The sequence below is a fragment of the Colletotrichum orchidophilum genome (assembly GCF_001831195.1).
Source record: "Colletotrichum orchidophilum strain IMI 309357 chromosome Unknown Scaffold_232.1, whole genome shotgun sequence".
Lineage (NCBI taxonomy): Eukaryota > Fungi > Ascomycota > Sordariomycetes > Glomerellales > Glomerellaceae > Colletotrichum > Colletotrichum orchidophilum.
This window is the reverse complement of record NW_019173188.1, coordinates 1-14,095: the sequence shown is the minus strand read 5'-3', so window position 1 is coordinate 14,095 and position 14,095 is coordinate 1. Positions and strand designations below refer to the sequence as shown.

Here is a 14,095-nt window from a genome sequence, read left to right as displayed (position 1 = left end):
CAAAACAACAAAGCTTGCCTTCTTTTGAGATCAGTAAGGGTATGGTCGGGTGGGACGGAAGAAGGGGGAGAATGTATGTTGAACGAATTGGCAGCGGCTTAAGGTGAATGAATGGGTCTTATAAATTCGCTACCTCTACGCACTGGGTAAAGTGCCCTACGGATAGATACATGACAACTAACCATCGTCGGGTCCACCACAACCATAAAACCGCCCACATCACATGCGATGCTCTCATGCACACGGAGACGATAGGGAACCCTATTTGAATGCTTATGGAGTGAAGGGCTTGAAAAGCGGAGATGTTCTCTTCTTTAGCCATTTTATTACAATGTAGTCTGTGTTTTGGTTTTGCTGTCTGGCCTGGTAAGACATTTCTCCCTTATCCATCCAAGATGAAATAGCAAGCGTAGCACACTGGCAATCGCTCTCATCAAAATCAATACTTCAAAGACCCAACCACTTCCGCAGATCCTCAGTATCACGGGAAGTCCAGGCGATCTTGGCCTTAACCGAGTCTGTGGACTGCGACAAGGCACGCACGAAACCTTTCTTCTCCTTCTCCGCAAAGAACTTGTCGAGCTTATCCAGCTGTTCCTGCTTGGTAAGCCCGCTTGTACAGTAGCTCACGATGCTTCCAATCATGGAAGATTGAGCAGGGAACTTTGTGTAGATCTCCTCCCATCTTGTTTGCAGCCAGTCAAAAAGTGCCTCGATGCCACCCTTGCTCGACCGCAGACTGCCGATGGGGATGTAAATATCTTGGTCACGGACCTCGCCGCTCAGCAAAAGATCCAGCGTGCGTTGACGGAGCTTGGGGTCGCGGGATTGTCCGAGTGTTCGCAGAGCACTGTTGCGCTCGTCGGCGGTCTCGGCGGTCTTGTAATACTTGTAAATGGCATCATACTGTGGCTTTGGTCAGCGCCTTGCTTCAACGGTGTTGGCTTAGAACAGACATACCTCTTCCTCGCCGCCAAATTTCAGGACGATTGAGAAGACGGAGCTTCTGATGTTAGGATGAATCGCCGTCTTGTCTCCAGCCGCGAACTTCTTGAACATGGCCCTAGCCGCAGCAACAACCTTCTCGTCACCAGACACACCGGCCGCACTGAAAGTGAGAGCCTTGTACTGTTGCTCAACATGGCCGTCATTGCTGGAGAATTCCCATCCAAGCCTGTGCGCGATACTGCTGACAATCTCCCGCTGGAACTCGGTCAGCTTGTCAACTATAGCGTCGTCCTCGATCCAGGCCATCTTGATTGAGCCCAGGCGGGTCAAAATCTGGTCCCACACGAGGTACTCGGCCTCGCCTCCTTGGCTAAGAGCTTTGAACAAGCTCAAAAGCGACGAGGTCTTCTGGTAACCCGAGGTTGCTAGAGCAGCCGTGTCGGCCACAATACCAACCCTGTCTTGAACGGAGAGTAGTTCCGCAGCGTTTCCAAGCTTCTCCAGACGATCAATAGCGTACTTGGTGCGGTAGAATCCAGTAGAGTCGGCATTGATCTTGAAGAACTCGGCGTCGTCAATCTCGAATTTGGTATTACGAGTTGTGAGCATCAAATCCTTGTCGATACCTCCCTTAGTACGGACGTTCAGAGAGATGGGATAGAGAACCTTGTCTTCCTCGGGTTTGACGTCTCCTGTAGTCAAGAAACGATGTTGCTCTACGCTGATCGACTTGCCCGACTCGGTAACGGAGACGACGGGGTATCCGACGTTCTGAGTCCAAATGTTCATAATGGAGCCAACATCCTTGCCACTAGCCTCGCTCAAAGCTTGCCACAGGTCATTCGTAGTGGCATTGCCCCAGGCATGACGCTTAAGGTACTTGCGGACACCCTCCATGAATATATCCTCTCCAAGGAATGCCGAAAGCATGTGGACAACGCAAGAACCCTTCGCGTAGCTGATACTATCGAAGATCTCGTTGATCTCCTCGGCCTTGTGGATGGGGACCTCGATAGGGTGACTACTTCTGAGGCCGTCAAGGCCCAGTGCTGCTTGAAGATCTTCCCTCACGAAAGACTCCTTAAGCTTCCACTCGGGGAAGAAGGCGTTCATAGAGTAGCGAGACGCGAACTCGGCGAAGCCCTCATTGAGCCATAGAGCGTGCCACCAGTCTGGAGAAACAATGTTTCCGAACCATTGGTGAGCGATTTCGTGGGTGATAACTGTCGAGACTCGCTCCTTGGCTGCGGCGCCGCTGGTCTTGTCGTCAAACAATACTTCGACGGTACGGTAGGTGACCAGACCCCAGTTTTCCATGGCGCCGGCGGCGAAATCGGGGATGGCGACCTGGTCAAGCTTGGGAAGAGGGTAGGGAAGACCAAAGGCCTTTTCGTAGAACTCCAAGGCCTTAACACCAATATCCAAGGCGTAACGACCTCTCTCAATGTCCTCGGAAGGCGGGGCATACACTCGGATGGGTACTCTGAAGTCATTGGTCTCGATGTAGTTAAGCTCTCCAACGATGAAGGCTACGAGGTAGGTGGACATGACGGGAGATCTGTTGAAGCTGACAGCTTTCTTTCCAGAGGGCAAATCCTTCTCTTCAGCCACATCCATGTTCGAGAGGCAGGTCAAGGCCTTGTCAGCAATCAAGGTGACAGTGAACTCCGCCTTGAGCGCTGGCTCGTCAAAACAAGGGAAGGCTCTACGGGCATCGGTAGGCTCCATCTGACTGGTGGCCATGATACCCTTGGTGCCATCCGGCTTGTTGTAGTATGAGCGGTAGAACCCAGCCATTTTGTCGTTCAGCTCACCAACGAACTTGATTTCGAGGGTGCCCTTTCCGCCCTTGGTGAGTTTCTCCTTGAACTCAAAGCTGTGCCATTGCTTCGACTCGTCATAGGTGATGACTGGTTCGCCAAGGCTCTTGTCTTGGCCCTCTGCCGAGAAGGAAAGCGAAGCATGCTTGATCTCTATTTCGTGGGTGTTCAAAGAGACGGTGTTCGAGTCCTCGGCGACATCAAAGTCGATCTTGACCAATCCGTCAAACTTGAGCGTCTCGAAATTGGGCTCAAGAGTGAGATCGTAGTGGCGCGGGACGACATTGGTAGGCAGCTGTTCCCGCGGGTAGTTCAGCGTGCCAGCGCCGCCATGTTCCCCGTGTCTACACATACTTCTTTTGTAGGAGCAGTATCGTGTAGCGGCGATGCGCTGAGGATTCTGGAGTCGTACGTTTCGTCGAGGATGGGTAGCTCGGGGTACAGGAGAAAGGGTCGCGAAGGCGTTGTGATTTCGTAGTTGGTAGGGACTGGCCAGGTTGTCAGGTCAATGGACACTCCAAAGGTGGGACAGTGGTTGGGTAACGATATAACTGTACTTACATACGTGTGACTTGTCTTGCGGTCGGGTTGACGATGCGTGGGGCTAAATTCACCGTTCGTCTTGCGAAACGGAACGCCATCGAGGAGGGGGAGGGTGGGCCAAAGCCGCAAAGGAACGAAAGCGGTCAGTCTGCTAGGCACGCACCCAAGCTGTCTAAGGAAGGTACGTGCAACAGAGGCGCGGGGTCCAGCTGAGGGGAAGCTTCCAGTTCTTCCTGTGCAAATCAATGCTCCAGTCTCAGAAGTGGAAGGCGCCGACGCAGGCCGCGTAGGCCGCGGGAATGGTACAAAACTCTCCCCGCATCCTCATGCCTCAGGTCACCTTTGTTCGGTCTGCGCCGACCGGACCCATACCAAGCCGCTTCCACCCGATTCGGCCCACCGCCGCAACCGTGCCTAAGGTTCTTGGGAGTGCTGCCCGGACGAGAAGCACGGGACTTGCCTTCTTTGCTGCCGTCCGGTCGGCCCAGGAATTTGGAATTCAACCGGAGGACTGGCGGAAGATGAAGCCGTCAATCTCCGGACATGGACAACAACAACAACAACAATTACTGAAATCTTAGCCGAATACTCCCACAATACCCTGCAGCCGTCACAAATTGATAATCTGACTGGATACGTTGACAGCTCGTGCCTCACAACGAGAGAAAACAGCGTGCAAGGCACGCACGCATGCGGCACCTGGGCGAGATTGAATGCCAATGATTCTCATTCAATTGGCAGGATCCTCTGTGCTGAGCCAGCTAGAAAACGTAGCTCATCGTCACCTTCCTGCAACTCGCTATATTAGCCCCGATACTTACTTGCCCATATATGTGGGTCACAGACTTGAGCTCAAACTCCGTCAACAGCCTACGCGCTGTGCGTTTTAGAGGCTTTTCTGATACTCAAGTACTCAAGGCTTACACACAAACGAAGTCGGCGGGCACAGGGACCTCAGGGACCTCAGGCACCAGAGATGCGTGTTGGGGCAACTTTGGTAGTAACGACAAGTTATCAGTGTCACACTTCATGCGGGCCGTAGAGCTATGCTTGACGAATAGGTAGCCAGAGGCTGGAAAATATTTATTCTACTAGGAAAGCTAGCATCTGTCTGTGAGCCAATCGAGAGACTAATGGAATGCTATACCCTAGTGATGTGGTATATCCATATGTTTGACTTTATACTCGGGTGAAAGCGGGCAAAGGGTTTGCAGCCATGCGGGTGTGCTAAAGACAAGCCGACTAACATGCTGTACGCCCGGCCAAGAACCAGCACCCTGGGTCAATGACAGACGTCATTCCTACTTGAGCTCCAGAGGATTAGGTTAAAATTACTCTAGGCAATATCACCTGCCTACAGGATGACTTGCCTGCCGACCCTACACTTGTCTTACCCCGGCTTTACTGGACGGGGTGACGGGGTCGGGATCCATGATCGGGAAGAACCGCATTAGCACCTGGCTATTCCGAGCGACATCCTCGGGATAATCCATGGCGCACAGCCTGTCCTAGACCTTTTGTGGAGTAAGAATGCCATTCTTTGATCTCAATTGCCAATAAGCAGCTCGTCGTTGGACCGGGGTGCCGGGGAATAGACGTCTTGAAGATCGGGCGCCGGGACTTGTAGATTGTCGAAGACGCACTTTGACGCAAGCTCAGTCCACAGAGGCCACCACATAACACGATGATGGATGGCTGGCTGGAGAGCCGTTGTGCGAAGACAATGGTGGCGGGCAGCCAATCAGACCACACGGGGGTGCCAACGGCCGACGGTCAAGGACTCAAGACATGGTAACGGCTTTTGTTTTGTACAGGACCGAAGTCACTGACCTAGGGCACCCGAAAAATACACTGAAAATATGAGGCCGGACTCGGCGCTGGGGACAAGGGACTAGAATAGCAAGAGCGGCCCAATGAAGAGAGACAAGGGCAGAAACGTGTTCCAGATCCCTCCCAGTTGGCAGGGCAGCGTTTTCATTGCATGGTTTGTTGAGAAGCGGCCCTCACCAAGATGCAGTTCTCGTGGTGAGGCAGTGCTAAGACTAGCACCAGAGGTACCTTGAAACAAGGCTGGTTTGTGATATCCTTGGCCGTTTGGAGCTTGGGGCCCATGTAGCGCTCTAACAGGGTAGATGCCCCGCCGAGTCTTGAGAAGAAGCGATTGGGCACCGTCCAAGATACCCCCAATCTTTTGAGCGATCCAATGGCGCCGTTGGCACCTGCCCGGGCTAAGTTAAGCAACTATGATACCTTACGGCAGGTACCTCACCTCACGTCAGGACTCAGGTGCAGGTGCAGGTGGGGTTGCAAACGAAGGTACCCTTACCTGAGGAGGGAAACGACCCCTCCAAATCAATATGCTCCCACCGTGCTTCTGCCGTCGCTCTCCCCCTCCTCTGTCGCCATCAACCTCTCCTCCGTCACCTCAACCTCATTTTCCACCCGCAAGCCATTGCTGAGGACTTACTCCGGCTCTATCAATCGAAACTCCACAAGTAAGTTGTCTCATCATACGTTTCCGCTCCACTGCACCTGGCGATGGTTTTCAGGAAACAGCTGGGAGCTTTGAAGCTGTGTCCGAAGAATCACCCCACCATGCCATCCCACCCTGAGGCAATTCTTGCTGTCCGGTCAAGGAGCGAGCACTCGCAAGCTTAGCAATTTCCCCCAATCGGTCCTATCGCTTTGTTGACTCACCCACTTGTCTCTTTTTCTGCCTTCTACTAATATAAAGCCTTTCCTTCCCCCCACGACCACATACTAACATCTTCTCCCTCTCTTCGTTAGGAACAAATCCATCACACGAGACAACATGGCCATCACCAAGATTCACGCTCGCTACGTCTACGACTCCCGTGGCAACCCCACCGTCGAAGTCGACGTCGTCACCGAGACTGGCCTTCACCGTGCCATCGTCCCCTCCGGTGCTTCCACTGGTACGTCGTCTTCGCCCTCATAGTCCTACCCCTACCGAGAGATAAATGTACAGGGAAGCTGATGATACCCATTGCACAGGTCAACACGAGGCCTGCGAGCTCCGCGACGGTGACAAGACCAAGTGGGCTGGCAAGGGTGTCACCAAGGCTGTTGAGAACGTCAACTCCGTCATTGCCCCTGCTCTGATCAAGGAGAACCTTGATGTCAAGGACCAGACCAAGGTCGACAAGTTCCTCATCGACCTCGATGGCACCCCCAACAAGACCAAGCTTGGAGCCAACGCCATTCTCGGTGTCTCCCTGGCTGTCGCCAAGGCTGGTGCTGCTGAGAAGGTCAGCATTCGTGTATAAGGTTTTGTGCCATGTAACCCAGACTGACGGCTCCCAGGGTGTCCCTCTCTACGCCCACGTCTCCGACTTGGCCGGTACCAAGAAGCCCTACGTCCTTCCCGTTCCCTTCATGAACGTCCTCAACGGAGGGTAAGCAAGTTCTCGTCTTTTCTCGGTTCAACATTTGCTCACTGCATGCTATAGTTCCCACGCTGGTGGCCGCCTCGCCTTCCAGGAGTTCATGATTGTTCCCTCGTAAGTTGACCCATTCATTCAGGCTCGTTGCAGCCTGTTCTGCTTCATCGGCTTACAATTATCAAGTGCTGCCCCCTCCTTCTCCGAGGCCCTCCGCCAGGGTGCCGAGGTCTACCAGATCCTGAAGAGTCTGGCCAAGAAGAAGTACGGCCAGTCCGCCGGCAACGTCGGTGACGAGGGTGGTGTTGCCCCCGATATCCAGACTGCCGAGGAGGCCCTCGAGCTCATTGCCGAGGCCATTGAGAAGGCCGGATACACTGGCCAGATGAACATCGCCATGGACGTTGCCTCCAGCGAGTTCTACAAGGAGGACGCCAAGAAGTACGACCTTGACTTCAAGAACCCCGACAGCGACCCCACCAAGTGGATCACCTACGAGCAGCTCGCTCAGCAGTACTCTGACCTCGCCAAGAAGTACCCCATTGTCAGCATCGAGGACCCCTTCGCCGAGGATGACTGGGAGGCGTGGAGCTACTTCTACAAGACCCAGGATATCCAGATCGTTGGTGACGACTTGACCGTAACCAACCCCCTGCGCATCAAGAAGGCCATCGAGCTCAAGGCTGCCAACGCCCTTCTCCTCAAGGTCAACCAGATCGGTACCCTCACCGAATCTATCCAGGCCGCCAAGGACTCCTACGCTGACGGCTGGGGTGTCATGGTTTCTCACCGTTCTGGTGAGACTGAGGATGTTACCATCTCTGACATTGTCGTCGGTATCCGGGCTGGCCAGATCAAGACCGGTGCCCCGGCCCGTTCCGAGCGCCTTGCCAAGCTTAACCAGATTCTCCGCATTGAGGAGGAGCTCGGCGAGAACGCCGTCTATGCCGGTGCCAATTTCCGCAAGTCTGTCAACCTGTAAAACGGTTTAGCGATTACGAAGATGAGCTTTTGAGACCCACAGTCCGACGACAGTATTCTTTCAGAAGGTTCGGCTGGATTGGGGTGGGAAAAAATGATGAGACACGCCTGGCGTATAGGAAAGACGCAACAGAGGGATGAGTGGGAGCATCGATGATGAAACTCGTAGCTTACCGCACTTTATCCTAAAATGAAAAAACAATAAATATCCCCACGATCGAGAAGTTGAAGATGCGTCCGAGAGATCATGTGTTTAATGTCAGCTGGCATCTCAAAAGGGCTATTCCCAGGGAGCATCGAACACCACGCCGCGAGCGTTCACGTGCTCCATTTGAAGATACATAAGCCCCCGGCCACTATTTACCGCAAGATAAGGTCCCCTACCCTACCTGGCACTGTTTAGTGTTCCTTTTGGTAGGCGTCATTGGTGAAGACTGAAGACAATAATAGCCTTATGTAATACAAGCAGCACCCTGACGCTTGATACGGCTAGCGCAGTTTCTTCTGGTCGGGCGTGGGCATGCTAATGGAGCTGAACACGCACACCGCTCAGTGCCCTGATACCCCACTCAGCCTGTGGCCCAATAATTTGGATTCAGGCTGGCTGGTGGCTGCAAGGTGTGCCACGCCTGAGCTGAAGAACTGCGGCATACTTATCAGCAAGGTATCCGTAGTGTACGGATAGATAGCCTCGAAATGCCTCGGACGACAAAAGTTGGCAGGACTCAGGAGAAAGGTGGGAAGCACCGTGCACACTTCAGACTCCCATCTTTGGGGCGGGCTACAACCAGCCAGAAGGCCGTGTCTGTCTCCCTCTCAAGTCTCCTAGGTATTCCCATCGATTCGGATCCAGTTTATTTTGCATCGCACATTGCAAAGCTCAGGACAAGATAGTTCGGACACAATCGGAGTTCGCGGGGCGCATATGTCGTCATTCATGAGACTACCTTACGCACCAGACGAACATGGAGTGCAGAACATCGAGGACTTGTAGGCTGTAGACCAGCAGCATCGCCGCGTCGCGACGTGGTGGCCGAGTCTGTGTACAGGTTTCCTTTGGCCCTCTATTTAATCCGAATGATGTTCTATTTCCCCTTCTTTTCTTCTGCGGCTCTCTTCATCACCACATGCATCGGATTAGACGCGGCTGACGCTTCACATGCTGCCTGCCGCCGCTGCCGCCTCATGAATGTCCCCCAATTTGGCTTAGCATCACATTCCATTTTGTTGACGCGCGGGCAACCCTTTCTTTGCCTTCCCCCAGACCACCTTGTCGGGCTCAGACTTGCATTAAAAGCAGATGTGCTTCTAGGTATTCTTAGCGTCCCCATGCACCGTGGAGCCGTGACGTCCCCCGTCCTGCTCCATCCGCATCCCATCTAATTAATACCTGCCCTGCCGATATCTGCGTCATCTTTGCTATCTGTGAGACGCCAACATTTGTTGTGTGTTGCGGTCACCCTGCTACCAGCTCCCCACCACTGCTGTGGGATTTGTTCTTGCTGCGATTTCCTAACAGTCGCTAACTCCCCGGCTACCTTAATCTAGCAACCAAAACAATCCACTCGGATTGTGACAGGCCAGAGCGTGGGGCCAACCCCTAACTTGCCACTCTCCACGTCGGTGTCTGGCCCGTCTTCCTACGATCAACGCCGATTTTTGCTGCCCAACATCCTGTAGCTCACTTAACACGTACGACTGACCTCTATCTACACGTCAACCGTCCTAGCTACCCTAGCTCCAGCCATATGCCACATCACCTCCGCCTACACTACGTGGTTTAGCATCACGAAGGGCACATCACTACAGTCATACTATGTCGGAGCGCACCCGCAGGGCACGCCTCCAGGTACCGGAAGAACGGCCGCTGCTGCAACGGAACCGTGCTAGTCACACCTCCGAGATACAGGTCCCTCTCTACGGCTGCATGGTCAATCCTCACAGTCACTTGCCAGTGTATACGAATATTCACCGTATCCGACGAGACATCATCTCCATTGTTGAAGACTACCTAAGTTTGGAACAACTGCGTGATGTGCGGATCAATATTGCCGTCGTCCGTCCGCTTGTCGACAAATTGTATGAGCTTGACGACATCTCCATAGGTACGTTCACAGTCCTCTGCTTCTATCTCTTTCACTCTCGTTCTCTGTCTCCTTCTCCTCTCGAACTTCTGTCTCGCAGAAACCAGGCTTGACGTTGCAGATAGGGTCGATGTTCTGGATTTACTATAAGTTACCTGACTGCCACTAGTCTACTGCTTGCTCGTGAACCGCGCTCAGTTTCTGCACGAGCAATCTCACTTGAACAACCGGCAAAATGTCAACTACAGTCGTGCAGCTCTCTGCGAGCTTGTAGCAACACGAATACTGAGACGCTTCAGCGACGACAATGAAGGGCCTGACGGTTTAGTGCTGCTAGCACACATCTTGGTTGCCGGCTTTGAGCCCTTCCAAATGGCACCTGCCGGGATTCGTGAGGCGGCTTCAACGGAGTCTTATCGCAGCTACAACCGCATGCTTCCCTCGCTTGAAGTTGCCATATTGACTGAGAGTAAATACTTCCTCAGTGCTACTCCTTGTCAGAAAGTGTACGTTCTCGCCTTGCAGACCAGAGCCTTGGGCAGATGCTAACAATCGTCCCAAGCGTCGATGCCATCTACGAAGGCCGTATTGTCTACACTCCTTCGAGCTTCATGGACATTATTCCAGACCACTACAAGCTCAAGCCCATTTCGCTGTACAACCCTCGCGAAGGGCCACTGCTTGACCAGTACCGACTTCTTGTGCCTCGTACCAGGAACATTCTAGAGGTTTTCCAGTTCCTGATTTTACTAGCTCTCTACCTCTTTGTCATGGCCGAGCGTAAACCGGAGACTTTCACCATCTTGGAAGGTTGCTTCGCCGTCTATGCTTTTGGGTGGTCACTCGACCAATTTGCTACGATTTTGGAGCATGGCTGGTGAGAACACCCAACTCATGTCGCAAACATCAGTGACACTAATTTCTGGGCAGGCACGTTTACACCCAGAATCTGTGGTCCTTCCTTGACGTTGGCTTCATCGGCATCTACGTTGTGTATGCAGTACTGCGCATCCATGGCGCTCGAGTCGGGGATCTTGTCCCGAAACAACAAGCTCTCGATGTACTTGCAATGGGTGCCCCAGTGCTAGTCCCGCGCCTCGCTTTCAACTTGCTGTCGGACAATCTGGTGTTCCTCTCCTTGCGTTCCATGATGTCAGACTTTGTCCTTCTCACATTCTTGTCGGCATGGTGTTTTGGCGGCTTTCTACTGTCGCTTCTATGGCTCGGTGAAGGCGCACACCCTCCAGTGTAAGCTATCCCTAGGAAGTCGTTCTACCACATACAGCTTCTAATGACAGTCACAGCACAATCAGCAAGTGGATGCTCTGGATCTGGTTCGGTCTCGACGGAACAGGTATCAACGAATCGGTGAAATCTTCCCCTTTTTTTCCCTTCCCTTATTTGCTACTAGAACTCCCGGTTAACGGATTTCATTAGGTTCAATTTCACCCCATTCTAGGTCCCGTCCTGATGGTCGCTTTTGCTTTTTTGGGAAATACTTTGTTCCTCACCATCCTCGTCTCGATGCTCTCAAATACATTTAGCACGATTGTCAAGAATGCGACTGCAGAGATAATGTTCCGAAAGGCTGTCTTGACACTGGAGGGAGTCAAGGGCGACGCCATCTTTGCGTACCAACCCCCCTTCAACATTCTGGCAGTTTTCATCCTTATTCCGCTGAAATTCATCCTCACGCCGCGATGGTTCCATAAGATACATGTAGCCAGCGTTAGGCTAGTTAACCTGCCGCTCCTACTTATTATCGCCGTGGCGGAACGCAGGATTCTTTGGCCAGCACCGCAGCCGGAGGAAACAAAGTCCAGCAGCCTGACGCTGTACCCGAGGGTCAAACAATGGTTCTGGGAGAAGTGGCGCATAACAGCCCACCGCGACATAAGAGCCGTGTTCGACTTGCCCCCGCCCGAGTCCGTCGAGGAAGAGATTGCGGTGGACGACGAACTCACACACCACCTCATCCGACGGCAATTCACTAGGTCCATTACGAATGACACCATGCGGAAGAAGTCGCCTCATAGGAGAGATTCGATGTTCCCGGGCGTGTCGTCCAAGTTGCGCGGATCTTTCACTGGCAGCGAGGATATACAAGATGTCGGCAGCAGATTGGAGGCTCTCGAGCAAACGTCTCTGAGGGTTGAGGCCATGCTAGCGCGCATGCTGGACGCCGAGGATTACTCTGACCGTGGCTTCGGCACTGGGGAGAGCAGCACCCTTCGCGATGGGGATGCGCCCTTAACCCAGTCCCCGAGTTAGTCACATGGATGGAGTGCAAACATGGGCCGGCTCGGGGGTGTGAACGGGCTACACCAGTGTGTTGAGAAGTTGATAAACCTAGAAAGCATGTCTAAAAGTACGCGATAAAGTATGTTAAGTGGCAATGTAGCTCACGGGTGCACAATATATTGGGCATATCTATGCACCGTATTGCCTCCAGAAAATCACGCCTTTTTTCGTCCGACCTGGGAAGTAGCATTCAACCTGCCTTTGCCATTCACCTTTCCAACACTTCGCCTGTGCTTTGCTCAGTTTTTCCCTCACCTTCATTCCACAACAGTCAACGATTACACCAGGGAGAGCCAGGATTCTCCACCGTCACTGATTCATCAGCCTATCAAACCTTCAAGGGGATAATGTGCGAAGTCTTCATCTACAAGCACGTCAAGTGCAAATGCGTCTGGGGCGAGATCGCCATCCCATGCGGCCCGGGCATGGGCTACACGACATGCGGACAATTCGGCAGTGGCATCGCGAAGAAGCCTTTGAGGCTACAGCGGGCGGACAAGCGGCCATGTCCGACACACGAACTATGCGGACTCTACGACCGCAACCAGGCGCGAGTGATCAAGACGATTACGCACGGCATTAAGATCGGGGCGGGACCAAGTAAGCAGGATGCCGGGTTCGAGGTCCCTTGCTGCGTCGTCATGTGAAAGTTGAACATTACAAAACCCGAAGGCAAAAGACGAAAGACAAGGTCTGGGAGGGTGGAGTTGCCAACCTGGGTGAGTGAAGCTGGCCGGGGGGAGGCTTAGGCGCAGATGGATCAGTGCGAGGGCTAACATGTATTTACCCAGGGCCAAGACGCGATGAGGGCTCTACATATTTGGATTTGGATCGGCCAGGAAGTCTGTTTTACGTAGCTCGATTTGACAACCGAGGAGAGCAGTTAGATGGAGGGGGGAAGCGCTCAGAAGGCGAAAAAGCAAGGTTCTAGATGATGCTGTTTGGGTTTTCGGGTTTGGGATAGCTCGACCGAGGTCGACTGCCTTCGTCACAGTAAGGGGTACCGAGCAATAGCATACTCGCAATACCACGGCCCCGCTGCATAGTCATCGCCTACGACTTTCCTCTTGTTGTGTTGAGTTGAGTCATGGAATTAACGTTTCTTCCGCATAGAGCGGAGTAAAATTGCAGGCCCGAGACTTCATCAGTCTACCCTAGAGGTAAGTGCTGGAAAGAAGCAAGGGCAACCCGAGCCAGTGAAGTTTTGTACGCAATACCTGAAGCAGTGCCGGCCAGGGCTTTCTACCTCAGTTCCCCTCTTTTATGGGCTTCTTCCAAAAATTTTAAGGTATCCGTACCTACCTATCTAATGAACTCTCCCCCACCCTCCTTTCCCCGATTTCCCCATGCGGGGAAGTGAGAACATCAGACGTTTCTTTACTCTCTTGCTACTAGTTAACTTTGTCTCGAGAGTAGGTACATCGTCGCTGTCCTACTCCTCAAAAGGCAAGATGCAATGTAAGGTGTAGGACCTACATTGGTCAGGAATCGCTTCACGCGATTCGTCTTTTCTATATCAACTCCTGGACGACTTCCCCTTTCTGAGACTCTCAACAGCAACTCCTTCCCCCCCCCCCCCCCCCCCCCCCCCCCCCCCCCCCCCCCCCCTCCCCTTTTCCCCCCCCCCCTTCTTTTTTCTTTCCACACAACAAAAGAACACTATTTTGTGGGGCGGCGTTGTGTTGGTTTGGGGGAGGGGGGTGGTGTATGGGGGATGGGACCGCCCCGCTCGCTTACCCTGGCGGGTGGCGGCGGGCGCCGTAGCCCCGGCGCGGCGGGGGGGCGGCGGCCGCGCGGAGGGGGACGGACTGATGTGGAGTGGCACAATGGTTGGACGTGGGCGGCGGGTGGGATGGCTAAGGTAGTGCGGCTTGGGGCGGGTGGTCGCGAGTGTGTGCGTGCGAGGCGAGGTGGGGCGTTGACGGGGGAGAAGGAGCGGGGGAGGCAGAAGGCCGGGGCGGGTGGATGGCGAATGGAGGTGGGGGGGGAGGGGCAGGTAGGAGACATGGGGCCTCGC

General features: G+C 53.6%; 4 protein-coding genes across 4 annotated transcripts; 3 read left to right on the top strand and 1 right to left on the bottom strand.

The window, feature by feature from the left end:
• Positions 1 to 447: 447 nt before the first annotated feature.
• Positions 448 to 3,542, bottom strand: CORC01_14029 (peptidase family M1; the record flags this gene model as incomplete). Its single annotated transcript, XM_022625642.1, has 3 exons — positions 448 to 906; positions 961 to 3,256; positions 3,313 to 3,542. Coding segments are annotated over 3 exons (2,985 nt in total), but the record flags the coding sequence as incomplete, so codon positions are not given.
• Positions 3,543 to 3,637: 95 nt separating this feature from the next.
• Positions 3,638 to 3,892, top strand: CORC01_14028 (uncharacterized protein; the record flags this gene model as incomplete). The annotated part of the gene is made up of 1 exon (XM_022625641.1): positions 3,638 to 3,892. The coding sequence occupies one exon, from the start codon at positions 3,638 to 3,640 to the stop codon at positions 3,890 to 3,892; it is 255 nt and encodes an 84-aa protein (XP_022467843.1).
• Positions 3,893 to 6,123: 2,231 nt separating this feature from the next.
• On the top strand, positions 6,124 to 7,694 carry CORC01_14027 (phosphopyruvate hydratase; the record flags this gene model as incomplete). Its single annotated transcript, XM_022625640.1, has 5 exons — positions 6,124 to 6,247; positions 6,327 to 6,580; positions 6,636 to 6,727; positions 6,782 to 6,832; positions 6,899 to 7,694. 5 exons carry the CDS (start codon positions 6,124 to 6,126, stop codon positions 7,692 to 7,694), a joined length of 1,317 nt encoding a protein of 438 aa, XP_022467842.1.
• A 1,815-nt stretch (positions 7,695 to 9,509) lies between these two features.
• CORC01_14026 (nonselective cation channel) lies at positions 9,510 to 12,725 on the top strand (the record flags this gene model as incomplete). The annotated part of the gene is made up of 7 exons (XM_022625639.1): positions 9,510 to 9,798; positions 9,947 to 10,283; positions 10,340 to 10,654; positions 10,708 to 11,025; positions 11,082 to 11,145; positions 11,215 to 12,043; positions 12,403 to 12,725. 7 exons carry the CDS (start codon positions 9,510 to 9,512, stop codon positions 12,723 to 12,725), a joined length of 2,475 nt encoding a protein of 824 aa, XP_022467841.1.
• Positions 12,726 to 14,095: the final 1,370 nt, after the last annotated feature.